Genomic DNA, 21,092 nt, shown 5'->3' with positions numbered 1-21,092 from the left:
GTCAGAGTTGTTGTGGAAATGCTCCTCAATCCGCCGTTTATGATTTAGTTTAGCAGTCCTAATTCCCATTTTCAGATTGGCCCTGGATGAGCTGTATCCCTCAGCGTCGCCAGATCTGAAAGCGGCATCGCGAGCCTTCAGTAGGAGTCTGACCTCCCTGCTCATCCACGGCTTCTGGTTAGGGAAAGTCTTTATCTCCTTGTGGGTAGTGACATTATCGGTACAGAATTTTATATAGTCCAGAACTGTTGAGGACTGAAACAGGAAGAGCCGTGAGGAATAGTCGTGATGATGGATTTGCTGATTTGAGTGAGAAGGGTTAATGAGGTTATTTAATGAGAATTATTTAATTCATATGTTTAATCAATAATGATTTATTGTTAACGCTTAACGTTTTATATGTCATTCCTAACTGTCACTGTATGTCATATTGCCACTTGCGAGCGGAGCACCAAGGCAAGTTCCTTGTATGTGAATACTTGGCCAATAAACCTATTCATTCATTCATGATGAATCTGTGGAATACATTGCCACAGACAGCTGCGGAGGCCAAGTCAAATGGATATTTTTAAGGCAGAGATTGACAGATTTTTGAATAGTACGGGTGTCAGGGGTTATGGGGGAAGGCAGGAGAATGGGGTTAAGAGGGGAAGATTGATCAGCCATGATTGGATGGTGGAGTGGCCAAATGGCTACTGATGGGCCTAATGTCCTAATTCTGCTCTAACTTATGAACGTATGAATATATGAGCATTGGCGTAGAATACATGCATTGCATACAGTCATGGTCACCCAACTGGTACAGAGCTAAGTTTCAAACCACATCCAAGCCATTGGCAGCAACAACTAAGTGAAATGTAGAGGTCAGCTAAACAATGGTTTTTTATTGTGTTTGAATGGCAAACCTTCAAAGGAGTAGTGCAAAGAATGCAGTTAATGTAAGTTGGAAAAAAAATCAGCACAAACTAACTATTAACTTGAATGGATAGCCGATATTTCAGGGCTGGGCCCTTCCTCTGAAGTGAAAGTCCAGTATAAGGCGGTAAGAGGTGGCTTGGGTTTATTGCCACATGTGCCAAGGTACAGGGAAAAGCTTTTTGTTTTCTATGGTATCGATCCAGCACAAACTCAAACACAACAAGTAAATTAAATTAAAATGACAATTAAATTGACTCTTGACTCTTGACTAAAGCAAAGGAAAAATATCAAGAGTGCAGGTATTTGATGTACAGAGGAATCTCGGGGGTCCTAGTCCATAACTGACTGAAAGTGGCAACACAAGTAGATAGAATGCTAAAGAAGGCATATGGTATGCTTACTTTCATAAGTCACAGTATTGAGTATAAGAGTCAGGAAGTCTTGCTATTGGGGGAGTGCAGCGTAGGTTTACAAGGTTAATACCCGGGATGGCCGGACTGTCATATGCTGAGAGAATGGAGCGGCTGGGCTTGTACACTCTGGAGTTTCAAAGGATGAGAGGGTATCTGATTGAAACGTGTAAGATTGTTAAGGGTTTGGACACGCTAGAGGCAGGAAACATGTTCCCAATGTTGGAGGAGTCCAGAACCAGGGGCCACAGTTTAAGAATAAGGAGTAAGCCATTTAGAACGGAGACGAGGAAACACTTTTTCTCACAGAGAGTGGTGAGTCTGTGGAATTCTCTGCCTCAGAGGGCGGTGGAGGCAGGTTCTCTGGATGCTTTCAAGAGAGAGCTAGATAGGGCTCTTAAATATAGCGGAGTCAGGGGATATGGGGAGAAGGCAGGAACGGGGTACTGATTGGGGATGATCAGCCATGATTACATTGAATGGCGGTGCTGGCTTGAACGGCTGAATGGCCTACTCCTGCACCTATTGTCTATTGAAGTCATGATGCAGCTTTATAGGACTTTGGTTAAGACACATTTGGAGTATTGCATGCAGATCTGTTTGCCCTATTACAGGAAGGATGTGGAAGCTTTGCAAATGGTGCAGAGGTAATTAACCAGAAAGATGCTTGGACAGGAAGCGGTTGGACAGACTTGGATTGGTTTCTCTGGGATGCAACGAGACCCGAGAGAAGTACATAAAATTATGGGAGGCACAGAGTAGACAGAATCTTTTTCTCAGGGTGGAAAAATCAAATACTAGAGAGCATTGCTTTAAAGTGAGAAGAGCAAAGCTTTACTAGAATGTTGCCTGGGTTTCAGCAACTAAGTTACAGAGAAAGGTTGAACAAGTTAGGGCGTTATTCTTTGGAGCGCAGAAGGTTAAGGGGGGACTTGATAGAGGTCTTTAAAATGATGAGAGGGATAGACAGAGTTGATGTGGACAAGCTTTTCCCATTGAGAGAGGGAAGATTCAAACAAGGGGACATGACTTGAGAATTAAGGGACTGAAGTTTAGGGGTAACATGAGGGGGAACTTCTTTACTCAGAGAGTGGTGGCTGTGTGGAATGAGCTTCCAGTGAAGGTGGTGGAGGCAGGTTTGTTTTTATCATTTAAAAATAAATTGGTTAGTTATATGGATGGGAAAGGAATGGAGGGTTATGGTCTGAGCGCAGGTATATGGGACTAGGGGTGAATACGTGTTCGGCAGGGTGAGGTCAATCCAACCTCGATCCAGCCCCGCCATTCAATATGATCATGGATGATCAAGGAATTGCAGATGCTGGAAAATCAAGGTACACAAAAAAGCTGTGGAAACTCAGCGGGTGCAGCAGCATCTATGGAGTGAAGGAGTCTGAAGAAGGGTTTCGGCCCGAAACGTTGCCTATTTCCTTCGCTCCATAGATGCTGCTGCACCCGCTGAGTTTCTCCAGCTTTTTTGTGTACATCCTAAATCAGTACCCCATTTAATGATTTGATACTGGTTCATTCCTTGAGATTATTAGTAGTCTGATGCGACCAGTTCGTTCATAGAGTGATATGACTTGGAAACAGGACCTTCAGCCCAACTTGCCCACAATGGTCAACATGTCCCAGCTACACTAATCATACCTGCCCGCATTTGGTCCATATCCCTCCAAACCTGTCCTATTGGGATAGTCCCTGCCTCAACTACCTCCTCGGGCAGCTTGTTCCGTACATAGAATAGACTAGAATGCCTTTTATTGTCATTCAGACAAGATTTGAATGAAATTTCATTCCTAGTCATGACATTACAAAAATAAACCAAGACACACACTTAACACAATTTACACAACCATCCATCACAGTGAATCTCCAGCACCTCCTCACAGTGATGGAAGGCAAAGTCTTATCTCTTCCCTTTGTTCTTCTCCCGCGGTCCAGCAGTCCAACTGCAGAGTCGAGGCGACTGGGGCTCATGATGTTAAAGCCCCCGGCGGGCGATGGTAAGTCCCGCGACCGTTTAAGCCGCGCCGGCGATGTTAGGCCCCGCTCCGAGTCACTTAAACCCCGCGATTCTAGCGGGAGAAGTTGCCGTTGCGGGAGCTCCGAAAAGTGGTCTCCCACCAGGGACCTGCGAGCTCCCGATGTTCCTGTCCACCAGGCCTGCGATGCTCCGAAGTCGGGTCGCAGCCGCGCGCCACCACAGCTCTCCCCACTCCGAAGTCAGCCAGGTCCGCATGCTCCGCGACTGGAGCCCTCAGGTTGGTTCCGGTTGGAGGCCGCCGCCGGCTTCACGATGCTAGGCCCAACGACACCGTGGACCCGACAGGGAAATAGTCGGGTCCCCGTACAGGGAAGAGATTAAACGGTTTCCCCCACCCCTCACATATACACGGCTAAAAAAAAAAAAAAATTAGAACCAAAAACAGCGTGAGAATTTACGCTGAGGTATGGAACGGGCATCTTAATATATATGAAACTCCTTGTAGACCTGTATTTGCGCTGGGCTGGAGTGAATTTTTTTTTAAAAAGCATAATTATTGGGGAATTAGCTCAAATGGTAGAGCGCTCGCTTAGCATGTGAGAGGTAGCGGGATCGATGCCCGCATTCTCCATTGGTATTTTGGTTGCAGGTGCTGGCCAGTCTCTTGCTTGATACATTTACATGCTGAGGCGGAGGGATGGCGATAATATCCAATGCTTATGCCTTTGTTTTAATCTCCACCACAGCATAACTGTGGGTCTACAAAGAACTTCATCAACATAGATAGACGCCAAGTACTGGAGTAACTCAGCGAGCCAGGCAGCATCTCTGGACTTTTCGGAACACGACCCTTCTTCCGACTTCTTCAGACACATTACTAAAGTGTATCGTCTCCAAACTTAAACGTTCATTCTTCCACCAGACATAACGCTGACACATCGTATGTTAGCCTACGATGAGCATTTGACACCATTGGGCCTGTACTCGCTGGAGATTAGAAGGTTGAGGGGAGACCTCATTGAATCTTACAGAATAATGAAAGGCATAGATAGAGTAGATGTTGAAAGGATGTTTCTACTGGTGGGAAAGTCTAGATCCAGAGGTCACAGCCTTAGAATTAAAGGACTTTATTTTAGAAAGGAGGTGATAAGGAACTTCTTTGGTCAGAGGGTAGTTAATCTGTGGAACTTATTGCCACAGTGGATATTTTTAAGGCAGAGATACACGTTATTGATTAGAATGGGTGTCAAGGGTTATGGGGAGAAGGCAGGGAAATGGGATTAGGAGGCAGAGATCAGCCGTGATTGAATGGCAGAATGGACTCGATTGGCCACATGGCCGAATTCTACTCCTATAACCTGTGAACTTGTGAAAACGATGTGAATGGACAAGACAACGTGCCAGGTAGGAGTTGAACCTACAATCTTCTGATCCGTAGTCAGATGTGTTATCCATCGTGCCACTGGACCAAGTCGTTGACAGATGCAAGGGTGTTTGTGCTACAGCAGGACACCCGACAGTAGGCAGCGAAGGGCAAAATGTTAACGGCAAAGAACGAAGACAGACAAGCTTGCTGTTGGCTTTCCTTCGATAGCTCAGTTGGTAGAGCGGAGCACTGTGGTGGAAATATGGTCATCCTTAGGTCGCTGTTGGTGTTGGTGGTTTACATGAGGTGTCAGCAAAATATGTGGTGGAAGCGTGAGAATTTACGCTGAGGTATCGAACGGGCATCTCAATATTGATGAAGTTCCTTGTAGACCTGTATTTGCGCTGTGCTGGAATGAATTTTTTTTTTTTTTTAAAGCATAATTATTGGGGAATTAGCTCAAATGGTAGAGCGCTCGCTTAGCATGTGAGAGGTAGCGGGATCGATGCCCGCATTCTCCATTGGTATTTTGGTTGCAGGTGCCGGCCAGTCTCTTGCTTGATACACGTACATGCTGAGGCAGAGAGATGGCGATAATATCCAATACTTATGCCTTTGTTTTATTCTCCGTCACAGCATAACTGTGGGTCTACAAGGAACTTCATTAGCATAGATAGACACCAAGTACTGGAGTAACTCAGCGAGCCAGGCAGCATCTCTGGACTTTTTGGAACATGACCCTTCTTCTGACTTCTTCAGACACATTACTAAAGCGTATCGTCTCCAAACTTAAACGTTCATTCTTCCACCACACGTTCTGCTGACACATCGGGATGCAAAACAGCATTATCACCTTCCAAGCAGGGAGGGGAGGGAATTGATAGGGATACGAGGGGAATTGTTTTCACACAGATGAGCTAGTTAAATTCCAAGCAACACTGCTTTTTGGTGTTTTTATGTGGGGGAAGAGGGCACGGTGCGGGGGATACCGTCCTTCAGCCGCTTCCTGGTGAGGACGCGACTATTATTCGAGTCGCGTCCTCGCTCCCCCCCTCCCCCCACAGCGGCCTACCTACCTGGATTGGCGCGGCCTTCCTACCGGGATCGACCGGAGCTCCAGCAGCGGCGGGACAGCGCTGAAACATCGCGTGGCTGGCGATGCCTTACCGGGGGTCTCCGTCTGGAGCCCGGAGTGCTGGACCTGCTACACCGACATCCTGGAGCTGCGGTTTGCAGAGCTCCCAACGCGGGCGGCGCTGATGGACAGCGCGGGGTCCTGCGACTCTGCCCGGCTCGGCCTGCGGACTCAGGAGCTGCGGACTCAGGAGCTGCAGACTCCGGCAGCGAGAGGCGGCTGATCAGGAGGTCCGGGCCGCTGAGGAGGAGGGTGCTCACCGTCGGGGTTCGGCGTCGGCGTTCCACCAGCCCGGCGTGAGGGCCTGAACATCGGGCCACCCGGGGCGGCGACTGCGGGTGCTCGGAAGGCCCCGACCACGGATGAACACGGAGGGGAGGCTGGCTGGACTATGGTGCCATCCTCACCTTGGTGCCATTTATGTTATGTTGTGTCGTGGACTTTCTGTGTTTGTGCTTTTTTTTTTAATTTTTAATTCAATTTCAATTTTATTTTTAATATGTTTTATTATTTATTTATTATTTATTTATTTTTTTGTGATTTTTTTTATGATACTGACTGTAAGGGAAATTCATTTCGTTGTCTCAAATTGAGACAATGACAATAAATTTGAATACAATACGAATACAATACACACACAATCTTTTCTGAGATGCCTGCTGTGAATGCAGATGTTCTTTCAGAGTCTAGCACTCCCTACTGGTGTGGAGATGCAATTGGTGAATGTAGACTGCCTTGTGCAGACTGCATGCACAGACATGAAGCGAAGTATCCTTGTGCTTTGCTGATGTGCTGTTATGTGGTCGTCATTATTCACCAGTGTATTTCTGCTGTTTTCCTTCTGCATCAAGAACAATCATTGCCGAGCCTGGTGTTACTGTTCCAGCAGTCCACGTAATGAAGTGGCACTTTGACGAACACAATCAGCTAGGCTAGCCTTGAGTCATTAGTAATTTCCATACTTGTTCATTCCTTATGTTTATTTGCCAGGTGCAACCAGTTCATTCTATAATCAGTGCTGGCCTGTGCAGGAAATGCTGTTTAAAGTAACAAAAGTTGAGCAACTCCTTCGAGCCGGAATTGAACCAGCGACCTAAGGATGACTATGTTTCCACTACAGTCCTCCGCTCTACCAACTGAGCTATCGAAGGAAAGCCACAACTGAGCTTGTCTGCTTTCATTCTTTGTTGTGCCTTTTGCTGCCTGCTGTCTGGGTACCTGCTGTAGCACACAGCCACTTGCATCTGCCAACTCCCCTCAATAGCTGGGTCCAACACACCTGCCTACGGATCAGAAGATTGTAGGTTTGACTTCTATTGGCTGGTTGCCCTTGCTCTGCACATTGTTTTGCAAGCCCTGTCACCTGTCTTTAGACCTTGCTACTGGACTGGCAATTTATTTCTTCACATCTAATCCTTGAATTGTCATCCTTCTTAATAAAAATAGGTAGCCCTTGCTGTCTCCTCCCCTTCTCAGCTCTCCCTCAGCCCTCGGGCTCCTCCTCTTCCTTTTTCCTTTCTCCTTTCTTCTCCCCGTCCCCCTCCCCCCACCCTACATCAGTCTGAAGAAGGGTTTCGGCCCGAAACGTTGCCTATTTCCTTCGCTACCATAGATGCTGCTGCACCCGCTGAGTTTCTCCAGCACTTTTGTCTAACTTTTAGTTTAGTTTAGCAGACGGTTGGCTCCTCAATCCTCACAGGATATATGGATCAATTGCCACTTCACTTTTTCTTTTCTCTTTGTTACAACAAAAGTAGGCCAACATTTCTTGACTGCTCCAAAAACTGACAAGATTTGCCGTCTCTCCACCTCAGCATGTACACGTATCAAGCAAGAGACTGGCCGGCACCTGCAACCAAAATACCAATGGAGAATGCGGGCATCGATCCCGCTACCTCTCACATGCTAAGCGAGCGCTCTACCATTTGAGCTAATTCCCCAATACTTATGCCTTTGAAAACAAATTCATTCCAGCACAGCACACATGCAGGTCTATAAGGAATTTCATCAATATTGAGATGCCCGTTCGATACAACAGCGTAAATTCCCATGCTTCCACCACACATTTTGCTGACACCTTATGCAAACCACAACACTACCACAAGCTTAAATGCAAAAAAAATTAATAGGCACTTGAGGGGGAACCTTTTGACAAGATATAGTGGCCTGTGCACTGATACAAAATGTATCTTCAGAAATTAGAATAGAATAGTTTCTTTATTGTCATTGTAACATGAACCATGTACAACGAAATTTAAAAATGTCAGCCAGTCAGTGCACCATTCAAACATTTCTAAAAGCTAACGATACATACAAGATAAAATATTAAAAGATAAACAACTAAAATAAATATCACAAAAATAGCACGCATAAACACCCAACCCTCCATCCTTCTGTCGATTTCACAGTGTACCACAGTCCCTTATTATGTATCGCCCCGAATTACTGGAGTAGTTCCAGATACTACTGCTCCCTGCAGGTGTGGAGATGCAACAGATGAAAGTAGACTGCCTTGTGTAGACTGCAGACACGGACATGAAGAGAACTATGCTTGATGTTTGATGATCGGATGTTATAGAGTCAGAGACAGAGGTGTAGTCTACGTGATACGCAGGTATACGCCGTATACCCACTAAGAAAGCTCCAGCATTTCCGTATGGCCACTTAGAAATGCGCAATGACACGTATCAACTTCGATAGTGACAGAAGTTCTGCTTATTTTATGAATGAAAGTATGACAGTTCTGTCACAGAACTGTCATACTTTCATTCATAAATTCAACCTGTGCGCTGTGTCTCTGTCAGAGTCGCACTTTTCCTTGTCGGAAGTCGGAAAGTCCCGAGTTCCGAGTACAATGGAACGCAGCATTATAATAGCCATACAGAGGCTTCCGTCCATGGCCCGTGCCCGTGGTGACCGCCCGTGACCTAGACCTGACATCACGTCACCTAGACGACAGCGATATCAACTCAGTCGGCGCTGAGGTGATGTCCAGCGGCTCAACAGTAAATATGAAGCAGAAGCAACAAACTACCCTTAGCCATTTAAAAAAAAAAAAACAAGCCTGCTGCTGCCTCGGACAACACTCCAGCAGTCACTAGGACGTTAGATGAAGAAGAGGGAACTACAGCGGAGCCTGATGCCAGCAGTGTATCGGGTAAGTGAAAGTCGTATACAAGTGAACTTTAGCAGATATTAGACTACTAGCTACTAGCTTATAAGAGATTTCCCAAACTGAATGAATACCACACATATATTCACTAAACGGCCTTGCTAGCTCAATCTTGTTGTAGTAAAGTAGTAAATAATGTAGTTATTACACTGTGAGTGTGTGTGTGCGCTGAATATCTCCTTGTTCCTTCTAGATGATAACTCCTGGCCAGCCCTATGGACTGAGAGTCAGGCTAGGGAGTTTAAAAGCCGGCATTCTTGGTTAGAATGGAAGGACAGAAAGTTAGGTAAATATCAGCCAACTTGTAAAGCTGGTATAAACACATTAAGTCAACTTTATGCAAATGAGAGTATAGCTGGTTTATTTTCATAGAAACATAGAAACATAGAAAATAGGTGCAGGAGTAGGCCATTCGGCCCTTCGAGCCTGCACCGCCATTCAATATGATCATGGCTGATCATCCAACTCAGTATCCTGCACCCGCCTTCTCTCCATACCCTCTGATCCCCTTAGCCACAAGGGCCACATCTAACTCCCTCTTAAATATAGCCAATGAACTGGCCTCGACCACCCTATGTGGCAGAGAGTTCCAGAGATTCACCACTCTCTGTGTGAAGAAAGTTCTTCTCATCTTGGTTTTAAAGGATTTCCCCCTAATCCTTAAGCTGTGACCCCTTGTCCTGGACTTCCCCAACATCGGGAACAATCTTCCTGCATCTAGCCTGTCCAACCCCCTAAGAATTTTGTAAGTTTCTATAAGATCCCCTCTCAATCTCCTAAATTCTAGAGAGTATAAACCAAGTCATCTTAATAAATAAATAAATCATCTTAAAGAGACATTAATTTCACTTTTATACAATTAAATTATAATGATATTGTCACAGTGAAGCTTATTTACAGTTCATTCAATTATTTTGAATAGATTCTTATCCAGTTCAGAAGGTGTTATTGCTAATATAGATTCAAAAAAGACTACTTGTATGATGTTAATTAGTCATGTTTTTGTTTACTTCCAGGTTGTGCTATTTGCAGCTCAACAAAATCTACTGGCGTCTTAACAGAGAAAAGAATTTCCATATCTGAGGAGTGGGCGATGTTTAAGATCCAGTCATCAGGCTCAAGCAGACCAACAGCCCTGGCCTCCTTGAGAAACAAGATCAGACGGCATGAGATGTCCAGGGCACACGAAATAGCTCAGGAGCTCACTGAAAAGGGTGGACAGGATTTACTTGGGAATCTTGTGAGAGCTGTGTCAGACACTGTGTTAGCTGAGACAAATGCTGTATTCAGAACAGCATATTATCTTGCCAAGATGAACCGACCTTTCTCTGACCATGACGATCTCATTGAGCTTCAGGAAAAAAACGGTGTCAACATGGGCACAAGTCTGCACTCAAGGTTCAGTTCAACAAAAATTGTGGAACACATAGCAAAAAAGATGCAGACAAAAATAGTTGACAGCATTGTGTCATCTTCAAGCAAGCTGTCTGTTCTCATTGATGAGGTAACTTCTCTCAGCCATAAATCAGCCATGATTGTCAATGTGAAGGCCTCTTTAGATGGAGCTACTCCTGAATTTGTGTTTTTTTGGACCTGGTGGAGCTGGAAAGCCAGAGGGCAGAGTCTATAGAGGAAGCTCTATTAAACTGTTTGGACACTGCAGGCTTTAGTGAAGAGTGGCCTCAAAACAACTGGATCTCATTTGTTTCTGATGGAGCCAGTGTTATGTTAGGCAAAAACTCTGGTGTGGCAACCAGGCTGACTGCAAGGTACCCTAACCTCTTCACATGACACTGTATGAACCACCGTCTAGAACTGGCTGTAAATGATGCTGTGGATGAGGTTCAGGCAGTCAACCACTTCAAAGTTTTCATGGACAAACTCCACAATCTCTACAGTCAGTCCAATAAAAATTCACTTTATTGGAACTTATGGAAGCAGCACAAGAAGTGGGCTCACAAGTCCTGAAGATTGGCAGAGTTTTAAACACCCGATGGGTTGCCAGCAGTTTCCGTTCTGTAAAGGCTGTGTGGAGGTCATACGAAGCACTTAACAGACACTTTGAGAATGCTGCAGGAGACCAAACAAGAAACGGCAAAGAGAGGCAAACCTACAGAGGCCTGGCACGTCGTATGCAAAGCAAGGAATTTCTTTGTGACCTTGGACTCATGTATGATGCACTATCTGAACTTTCAAACCTGTCCCAGCAATTACAGGCCCATTCAATCACACTTTTAAGAGCAGAACAGCTGCTGAAGCGCACCATCCGAGTGCTGGCATCATTTAAAGATTCTCCAGGAGAGAAATTGGAGGAAGCATTGAAAGCACAGGCTTTGGGACAGTTTGGATCAGTGTCCCTGGAGTCAAATGCTAAGCTCATGCCGATCAATACAAAGCAGTTCCTACAAAGTCTGATCAACAACATGGAGAAGCGGCTCTCATTTAAGGATGAAATTCTTCATGATCTCAGCATTCTGGATTCAAGCACCTGGCCATCAACACCTGGCATACGGCACGGTGAGTCACAGGTAAAACGACTGTGCAGGCGATTCAATCTTTGTCAAGAACAAGCTGTCAATGGAATGAGAGATTTCATCGAGCACCCAGAGAGTGAACCTGAATGCCTCAAACCACTCATCCACTGCATGCAGACCATCCCTTGCAGCACTGCAGAGTGTGAAAGGGGCTTCAGTCTGATGAATATTGTGTACAACACAACCTGGACAATATTGTGCACCAACTATCAACCTGGACACATTGCAGCAGCTGTCGTTCGGAACGCCCTGTTGATGTTTAGTAGAGAGTAGAGTGTTTAATTTAATTTGTTCATGATATATGTATTTTTATTTCTATTTATTTGTTGTTATTTGTACTGCACACTGAGTGGACATTGGTTGAGCAACGTTTTTTTGTTTCCTCTGGGTATGTGAGTACTCAGGAAAATGTCAATAAAGATATACTGTTACTGATACTGATACACAGACCAAAGATCTAGAATGTTGTTGTCTAGTGTCAGCAATTTGGCCTTTTTGAGCCAAGCAAATATGTATCAACATGGTTACGAAGCCATCGCTCTGCCCCGCAAGCAAGAAGGCAGAGCACACCTCAGATGCCTGAGTACAAGCAAATTTGGAAAGTTTTGTAAACTAGCAGGCTACTACATTTAAAGTGAAAAACAATTGTTGACAAAATCCCTTTTAGTGGAATACAAACACTTTTCCATACCTGCTACAGTAGCAAGTATGGAGAAGTGTTTGTATTCCACTAAATATCCCTCATGTAACTGTGTATTCACCTTTGTTTGTTACTTTTTTACAATGAAGGGATTGTGGTGTTTGTTTTATTTTGCATGGGTCATGTGCCCTCCGCTGGTCGTTTTTGCGGATGTACTGTTTTTCTTCTCTGTTAAACACTGAACAGATGTTATTTGCATAGGACTTACTGTGATTGAAAACGTGTATTTTGTGATGCTGTGTGATTGCTGTATTAAGTATGAGTGTGAGATGTCTTAGAACAGTTGCTGATATGTTTTTATTTTGTATTTTTGCATTTATTGTTTCTTATATAGGGTATTTTATTTTATTGAGTTGTAATTGTTTCTGGCAAATGACTAACTGTTTTTTCTTGTCTCAAAACTCTAAACAGAGCATGCAGCAGCAGCAGCAGTAAATGTCCTGTGCAAAAGACTCAAGTATCCCGTCGTCTCCTTAGCACATTAGTACTGAGGCCAGGCCGGTTACATATACAGCAGTACAGTGTTTATATAGCCAACAGTTATTTATTTATTGATGCTTTATAGTTTATTTAATGCTAGTGCCTAATGGTGATTTTAATTTGACTGTTTATTGTCCTAGAAACTGATGACAATATCGAGTGTTGAATAATCTCAATTACTTATGGTGGTTGTAGGCTACTGTATGCAACAGTGAGTGTGGCGGTGTTTATAGGACGGGTGTGGAAGAGGCTAGGAAGGAGGGAATCATCACAGTATACCCGCTACAAAAAACTAGACAACACCACTGGTCAGAGAGTAATAGGGTGATACCGTGTGGATACAGGCCCGTCGGCAGAACTTGCCCACACCGGCCAACAAAGTCCCAGCTACACTACTCCCACTTGCCTGTTGTCTACTTGTCCACTGACAGGGAGAGAGTTTGTTCTGGTTTCTTACAGCTTCAAAACATGTCAAAGCCAAACCTGCCTTTAGTGTTCCAGGTTGGTGCCAACAGCATATGTAATGAAGTAACACTCCAGAGCACATGCTCTGCTAGACTAGGTTTGGGTATTTAGTGATTGATTGCTGGTTTATTCTTTGTGATCACAGCCAGAGGTCAGATGCGACCAGCTCTTTCCATCCTCGTTGCTGAACGTAACAAAAGGTGAGCAGCTCCTTCGAGCCGGAATTGAACCAGCGACCTAAGGATGACTATGTTTCCACTACAGTCCTCCGCTCTACCAACTGAGCTATCGAAGGAAAGCCACAACTAAGCTTGTCTGCTTTCATTCTTTGTTGTGCCCTTCACTGCCTGCTGTCTGGGTACCTGCTGTAGCACACAGCCACTTGCATCTGCCAACTCCCCTCAATAGCTTGGGCCAACACACCTGACTACAGATCAGAAGATTGTAAGTTTTCACTTCTATCGGCTGGTTGTCTTGCTCTGCACATTGTTTTGCAAGCCCTGTCCCCTGCCTTTAGCCCTTGCTACTGGACTGACTATTTATTTCTTCACACCTAATCCTTGAATGCAGACGGTTGGCTCCTCAATCCTCACATGATATATGGGTCAATTTCCACTTCACTTTTTCTTTTCTCTTTGTTACAACAAAAGTAGACCAACATTTCTTGACTGCTCCAAAAACTGACAAGATTCGCCGTCTCTCCTCCTCAGCATGTACATGTATCAAGCACGAGACTGGCCGGCACCTGCAACCAAAATACCAATGGAGAATGCGGGCATCGATCCCGCTACCTCTCACATGCTAAGCGAGCGCTCTACCATTTGAGCTAATTCCCCAATACTTAAATCTTTAAAGAAAATGTTCACTCCCCAGCACAGCGCAAGTACAGGTCTACAAGGAACTTCATCAATATTGAGATGCCCGTTCGATACATCAGCGTAAATTCTCACGCTTCCACCACATATTTTGCTGACACTTCATGCAAACCACCAACACCAACAGCGACCTAAGGATGACCATATTTCCACCACAGTGCTCCGCTCTACCAACTGAGCTATCGAAGGAACGCCACCAGCAAGCTTGTCTGTTTTCGTTCTTTGCCGTTAACATATTGCCCTTCGCTGCCTACTGTCAGGGGTCCTGCTGTAGCACAAACACCCTTGCATCTGTCAACGACTTGGTCCAGTGGCACGATGGATAACACATCTGACTACGGATCAGAAGATTGAAGGTTCAACTCCTACCTGGCACGTTGTCTTGTCCATTCACATCGTTTTCACCAGTTCACAGGTTATAGGAGTAGAATTCGGCCATGTGGCCAATCGAGTCCATTCTGCCATTCAATCATGGCTGATCTCTGCCTCCTAATCCCATTTTCCTGACTTCTCCCCATAACCCTTGACACCCATTCTAATCAAGAAATTGTGTATCTCTGCCTTAAAAATATCCACTGTGGCAATAAGTTCCACAGATCAACTACCCTCTGACCAAAGAAGTTCCTTATCACCTCCTTTCTAAAATAAAGTCCTTTAATTCTAAGGCTGTGTCCTCTGGACCTAGACTTTCCCACCAGTAGAAACATCCTTTCTACATCTACTCTATCTATGCCTTTCATTATTCTGTAAGATTCAATGAGGTCTCCCCTCAACCTTCTAATCTCCAGCGAATACAGGCCCAATGGTGTCAAATGCTCATCGTAGGCTAACCCACTCAATCCTGGAATCATTCTTGTAAATCTCCTCTATACCCTCTCCAGAGCCAGCACATCCTTCCTCAGATGTGGAACCCAATTATTTTACAAGCCCTGTCCCCAGGGCCAGATTTAGATGAGGAGAGGCCCTAAGCTATTTCACTTGTGAGGTCCACCCCCACCTCCCAATCTCCCACCCCCATGACTAGAGGACCATGACTACCTGACAGTGACAATGTGACACTTTTAGATCCTAATGTATGTTGTCATTAAACAGTTGTTTTTAAAATACATATTGGATTCACCGCGGAGCGGGCGATGCCTTACCTGGATCGCCGTTTGAAGCTCTGGAGTGTTGGGCCTGCTGCTTCTACATCATGGAGCTGTGGTATGTTGAGATCCCAGCCTCGGGCCGGGCTGATTTGAATATCGCGGAGTCCTGGGAACCCTTTGCCGAGGGCCGCCAGCGTGAATCTCCACCCAGCTCAGCCTGTGGACTTCAGGAGCTGCGGTCTCTGGTAGGAAATGGCCGATTCGAAAGTCCAAGCCGCTGAGAATGTTCTCCCGTTCCGACGTCGGATGGATATTTCATAGTACCAATGACCACGAGGGGAGGGTCCAAGAGGAGGGGGTCCGTTGGAAACGGGAAAAGGGATCATCAATGGGGGCGAGGACTCCTTCCCATGGAAGAACGGTGTGAGGCGGAGGCGACTGACGAAGAGCGCTAAATCGCGGCGGGCATGGAACTCATTGAGATGGGGACGGAGGGGCACAAAGGTGAGGCTTCTGCTGAGGACCGACCATTCGGTATCTGAGAGGGGGAGGTCAGGGGTGGTGGTGAACACACGGCAGGGATGGGGGTTGGGGCCAGAGGAAGGCAGGTGAATGGACTGAGGCCAAGGCTGGTGGAGGGTGGTGGGTGGTCAGGGGATATGAAGACTGCAGTGTGGGTGTGGAAGACCTGGGATCACATAGTTTGAGTGGAATGGGGAAGACCCAGTGGAACAGCCACTGAGATGACCAGTGTTGGAGGGGACTAGCACTAGGACCCAGCGCAGTCACACCCGGGGGAGTGGGAATCTGCAGAGTGGAAACTTCAGGCCCGGTGCTGAGTCCAGGCTGCAGGGAAGGCGAAGGCTGCGGGCTGCTGGTGGGCGGGGGAGTGGAGTCCAGGTCAGCAGGCAGGGAGTAGGAGGTCCCGGTGGGCGGGTGGTCGGTGGAGCGGCGAGGTGAGTAGGCCCCTCTAGATCTCGAGGCCCTAAGCTTAAGCTTGTCTAGCTTATACGTAAATCCGGCCCTGCCTGTCCCCTGCCTTAGTCCATCCTCACACACAATTCCCACAGGAAGTGGTTGGCACCTCAATCCTCATACTCAATATCATTATTCTGTAAGATTCAATGAGGTCTCCCCTCAACCTTCTAATCTCCAGTGAGTACAGGCCCAGTGGTGTCACATGCTCATCATATGTTAACCCACTCATTCCTGGAATCATTCTTGTAAATTTCCTCTGGACCCTCTCCAGAACCAGCAGATATTTCCTCTGCCTCCTTTTGATCTGGTATTTTATTTCATTCGCATGTTTAAACTATAAGGTATTATTATTGATGTTTAATGTTTTACGTGTCATTCTTAATTGTTACTGTATGTCATGTTGTTACTTATGAGCAGAGCACCAACGCACATTCCTTGTATGTGAATACTTGGCCAATAAACCTATCCATTCATTCAATTGTTTTACAAGTCCTGTCCCCTGCCTTAGTCCTTCCTACTAGACAGGCAATTGATTTCTTCACACACAATTCCCATAGGACGACGGTTGGCACCTCAATCCTCATACTCGATATTAGGATTACTTGCCACTTCTCCTTACCTCTTCTCTTCTTTCCAATCAAAGTAGATCAATATTTCTTGCACCAAAAACTGACAAGATTCGCCATCTCTCCTCATACCTGCATCTCTGCTCGTGCCCATATCAGGCAAGAGACTGGCCGACACCTGCATCCAAAATACCAATGGAGAATGCGGGCATCGATCCCGCTACCTCTCACATGCTAAGCGAGCGCTCTACCATTTGAGCTAATTCCCCGATATTTATGCCTATCTTTTAATTTTTCACTCCCCGCTACAGCATCACTGCAGATCTACAAGGAACTTCATCAATTTTCAGATGTCCATTCTATAGCGCAGTGTAAATTCTCACGCATTCACCATACATTTTGCTGACATAATGTGCAAACCAACATTACTACTATCAAGCTTGGGGGCAAAATAATTAATAGGCATCTGAGGGTCAAGGCTCAGACAAGAGATAGTGGCCAGTACACTGATACAAAATGTATATTCAGAAAATGCTGGAGTTATAGTAATTGAGTGATACAGTGTGGAAACAGGCCCTTCGGCCCAACTTGCCCACACATGTCCCAGCGGTATTAGTCCCACCTGCCTGTGTTTGGTCCATATCCCTCCAATCCTGGCCTATCCATGGACCTGTCTGTTTCTTAAACGCTGAATAGTCCTAGCATCAACTACCTCAGCTGGCAGCTTGTTCCATACACCCACCATCTTGGAAGGAATTTCATCAATATTCATGTGTCTGTTGATACCTCAGCGTAAATCCTCACGCTTCCAGCACACATTTTGCTGACACCTTGTGCAAACCACCAACACTAGCTTATCAAGCTAAAAGGCAAGAACATTAATAGGCACCTGAGGGGGAACTTTTTGCCAAGATATAGTGGCCGGTACAAAATGTATCTTCAGATAATGCTGGTATCGTTTCACATACAACCACTCCCTGCAGTTGTGGAGATGCAACAGATGAAAGTAGACTGCCTTGTGTAGACTGCAGACACGGACATGAAGAGAACTATGCTTGATGTTTGATGATCGGATGTTATAGAGTCAGAGAGTAATAGGGTGATACCGTGTGGATACAGGCCCGTCGGCAGAACTTGCCCACACCGGCCAACAAAGTCCCACCTACACTACTCCCACTTGCCTGTTGTCTACTTGTCCACTGGCAGGGAGAGAGTTTGTTCTGGTGTCTTACAGCTTCAAAACATGTCAAAGCCAAACCTGCCTTTAGTGTTCCAGGTTGGTGCCAACAGCATATGTAATGAAGTAACACTCCAGAGCACATGCTCTGCTACACTAGGTTTGGGTATTTAGTGATTGATTGCTGGTTCATTCTTTGTGATCACAGCCAGAGGTCAGATGTGACCAGCTCTTTCCATCCTCGTTGCTGAACATAACAAAAGGTGAGCAGCTCCTTCGAGCCGGAATTGAACCAGCGACCTAAGGATGACTATGTTTCCACTACAGTCCTCCGCTCTACCAACTGAGCTATCGAAGGAAAGCCACAACTAAGCTTGTCTGCTTTCATTCTTTGTTGTGCCCTTCACTGCCTGCTGTCTGGGTACCTGCTGTAGCACACAGCCACTTGTATCTGCCAACTCCCCTCAATAGCTTGGGCCAACACACCTGACTACGGATCAGAAGATTGTAAGTTTTCACTTCTATCGGCTGGTTGTCTTGCTCTGCACATTGTTTTGCAAGCCCTGTCCCCTGCCTTTAGCCCTTGCTACTGGACTGACAATTTATTTCTTCACACCTAATCCTTGAATGCAGACGATTGGCTCCTCAATCCTCACACAATATATGGGTCAATTGCCATCAATTATTGTCTCTTTGTTACAACAAAAGTAGAACAACATTTCTTGACTGCTCCAAAAACTGACAAGATTCGCCATCTCTCCACCTCAGCATGTACGTGTATCAAGCAAGATACCTGCAACCAAAATACCAATGGAGAATGCGGGCATCGATCCCGCTACCTCTCACATGCTAAGCGAGCGCTCTACCATTTGAGCTAATTCCCCAATACTTATGCCTTTAAAGCGCATATGCAGGTCTACAAGGAACTTCATCAATATTGGGATGTCCATTCGATACCACAGCGTAAATTCTCACGCTTCCACCACACATTTTGCTGACACCTTATGCAAACCACCAACACCAACAGCGACCTAAGGATGACCATGTTTCCACCTCAGTCCTCCGCTCTACCAACTGAGCTATCGAAGGGAAGCCACCAGCAAGCTTGTCTGTCTTCGTTCTTTGCCGTTAACATTTTGCCCTTCGCTGCCTACTGTCTGGGGTCCTGCTGTAGCACAAACACCCTTGCATCTGTCAACGACTTGGTCCAGTGGATAACATGATCAGGCACAATGGATAACACTTTTTTTTTAATTTTTTAGAAGCAATTGTACAAAAAAAAAATGATCGACATAACAGTTATACAATTTTCGTACAGCTTCAGTTTTAACATTTTATAAACAAATAACTAGAGAGCAAAAAAGAAATAGGAAAGAAGAAAAGAAAAAGAAAAAACCCCGGAACTAACAAAGGTGAAAAAGAAGCGGAGATATATCCACTACCCTTCCCTACTCCCGCTCATCCAGCCCTACCATCTGTTTTGGGTTTGTGTTCAACCATTATGTTGTTGAAGAAATTCAATAAAAGGAGACCATATATTTGAAAATTGGTCTGGTTTGTCAGTCAAGACAAACCTTATTTTTTCTAGTTGTAGTGTCTCGTGTCTCATTTCTGTGATCCACATCTTCACTGTGGGTACTGTTATACTGTTATCTTAAGTATAAGTTTTCTCGCAGTTATTAAACCGTAGTCAAGGAAGCGTCTTCGAAATATTGTTAGATTAGGGCAGCTGTCTGACATTCCTAATATTATTAGTTTTGGATCTGGCTCCAATTGAGTTTTAGGATAACACATCTGACTACGGATCGGAAGATTGTAGGTTCAACTCCTACCTGGCACGTTGTCCTGCCCATTCACATTGTTTCCACAAGTTCACAGGTTATAGGAGTAGAATTCGGCCACATGGCCAATCGAGTCCGCTCTGTCATTCAATCACGGCTGATCTCAGACTCCTAATCACATTTTCCTGCCTTCTCCCCATAACCCTTGACACCCGTTCTAATCAAGTATTTGTCAATCTCTGCCTCAAAAATATCCACTGACTGCCTCTACAGCCCTCTGTGGCAAGAAGTTCCACAGATTAACTACCCTCAGACCAAAGAAGTTCCTCATCACCTCCTTTCTAAAAGAACATCCTTTAATTCTGAGGCTGTGACCTCTGGTCCTAGACTCTCCCAGTAGTTGAAACATCCTTTCCACATCAACTCAATCTCTGCCTTTCATTATTCTGTAAGATTCAATGAGGTCTGATACGGTCAGGCAAACGCCTCCGTTGCCATGCTGTGAAAACGGAGAGGATGGGAAGGAGTTTCTTCCCAGAGACCATTAGGACAGTAAACTCCTATCTCACCAGGGACTAACTTTACTGTACTAATTTACTGTTGTGTGGTGTCTTTTTAAAATTGCTGTTTTTTCTTTTTTTTCCACAAATATATAATATGTGATTCTGTTCCATTCTGTTTTGTAGTTTTTTGCACAATCCGCAAGCATTGCCACTTTTCATTTCACTGCACATCTCGTATGCGTATGTGACGAATAAACTTGACTTGACTTGAGGTCTCCCCTCAACCTTCTAATCTCCAGCGAGTACAGGCCCAGTGGTGTCACATGCTCATCATATGCTAACCAACTCATTCCTGGAATCATTCTTGTAAATTTCCTCTGGACCCTCTCCAGAACCAGCACATCTTTCCTCGGCCTCCTTTTGCTCTGGTATTTTACTTCATTCATATGTTTAAACTATAAGGTTTTATTATTAATGTTTAATGTTTTATGTGTCATTCTTAATTGTTACTGTATGTCATGTTGTTACTTATGAGCAGAGCACCAACGCACATTCCTTGTATGTGAATACTTGGCCAGTAAACGTATCCATTCATTCAATTGTTTTACAAGCCCTGTCCCCTGCCTTAGTCCTTCCTGCTAGACAGGCAATTGATTTCTTCACACACAATTCCCATAGGACGACAGTTGGCACCTCAATCCTCATACTCGATATTAGGATTACTTGCCACTTCTCCTTACCTCTTCTTTTCTTTCCAATCAAAGTAGATCAATATTTCTTGCACCAAAAACTGACAAGATTCGCCATCTCTCCTCATACCTGCATCTCTGCTCGTGCCCATATCAGGCAAGAGACTGGCCGGCACCTGCATCCAAAATACCAATGGAGAATGCGGGCATCGATCCCGCTACCTCTCACATGCTAAGCGAGCGCTCTACCGTTTGAGTTAATTCCCCA

General features: G+C 45.2%; 1 protein-coding gene and 3 non-coding genes across 4 annotated transcripts; 1 reads left to right on the top strand and 3 right to left on the bottom strand.

Moving 5' to 3' along the window:
* Window positions 1-6,881: 6,881 nt before the first annotated feature.
* Window positions 6,882-6,967, bottom strand: trnay-gua (transfer RNA tyrosine (anticodon GUA)). The gene is given in 2 exon segments: window positions 6,882-6,917; window positions 6,931-6,967. It is a non-coding gene; the product is annotated as a tRNA-Tyr (tRNA).
* Window positions 6,968-8,868: 1,901 nt separating this feature from the next.
* On the top strand, window positions 8,869-10,618 carry LOC129714871 (E3 SUMO-protein ligase KIAA1586-like). The gene is made up of 3 exons (XM_055664713.1): window positions 8,869-8,973; window positions 9,182-9,274; window positions 10,005-10,618. The coding sequence occupies exon 3, from the start codon at window positions 10,082-10,084 to the stop codon at window positions 10,616-10,618; it is 537 nt and encodes a 178-aa protein (XP_055520688.1). The 5' UTR covers window positions 8,869-8,973; window positions 9,182-9,274; window positions 10,005-10,081.
* A 2,758-nt stretch (window positions 10,619-13,376) lies between these two features.
* On the bottom strand, window positions 13,377-13,462 carry trnay-gua (transfer RNA tyrosine (anticodon GUA)). The gene is given in 2 exon segments: window positions 13,377-13,412; window positions 13,426-13,462. It is a non-coding gene; the product is annotated as a tRNA-Tyr (tRNA).
* Window positions 13,463-18,123: 4,661 nt separating this feature from the next.
* On the bottom strand, window positions 18,124-18,209 carry trnay-gua (transfer RNA tyrosine (anticodon GUA)). The gene is given in 2 exon segments: window positions 18,124-18,159; window positions 18,173-18,209. It is a non-coding gene; the product is annotated as a tRNA-Tyr (tRNA).
* Between the last annotated feature and the right edge of the window lie 2,883 nt (window positions 18,210-21,092).

This window comes from Leucoraja erinacea, chromosome 43, assembly GCF_028641065.1.
Source record: "Leucoraja erinacea ecotype New England chromosome 43, Leri_hhj_1, whole genome shotgun sequence".
Taxonomy (NCBI): domain Eukaryota; kingdom Metazoa; phylum Chordata; class Chondrichthyes; order Rajiformes; family Rajidae; genus Leucoraja; species Leucoraja erinaceus.
The sequence above is the reverse complement of the archived record's forward strand: the minus strand, read 5'-3'. Positions and strand labels throughout refer to the sequence as shown.

What these genes read in the sequence shown, in the direction of transcription:
- LOC129714871 (XM_055664713.1), top strand. Translation starts at nt 10,082, where the DNA reads ATGTTTAAGATCCAGTCATCAGGCTCAAGCAGACCAACAGCCCTGGCC.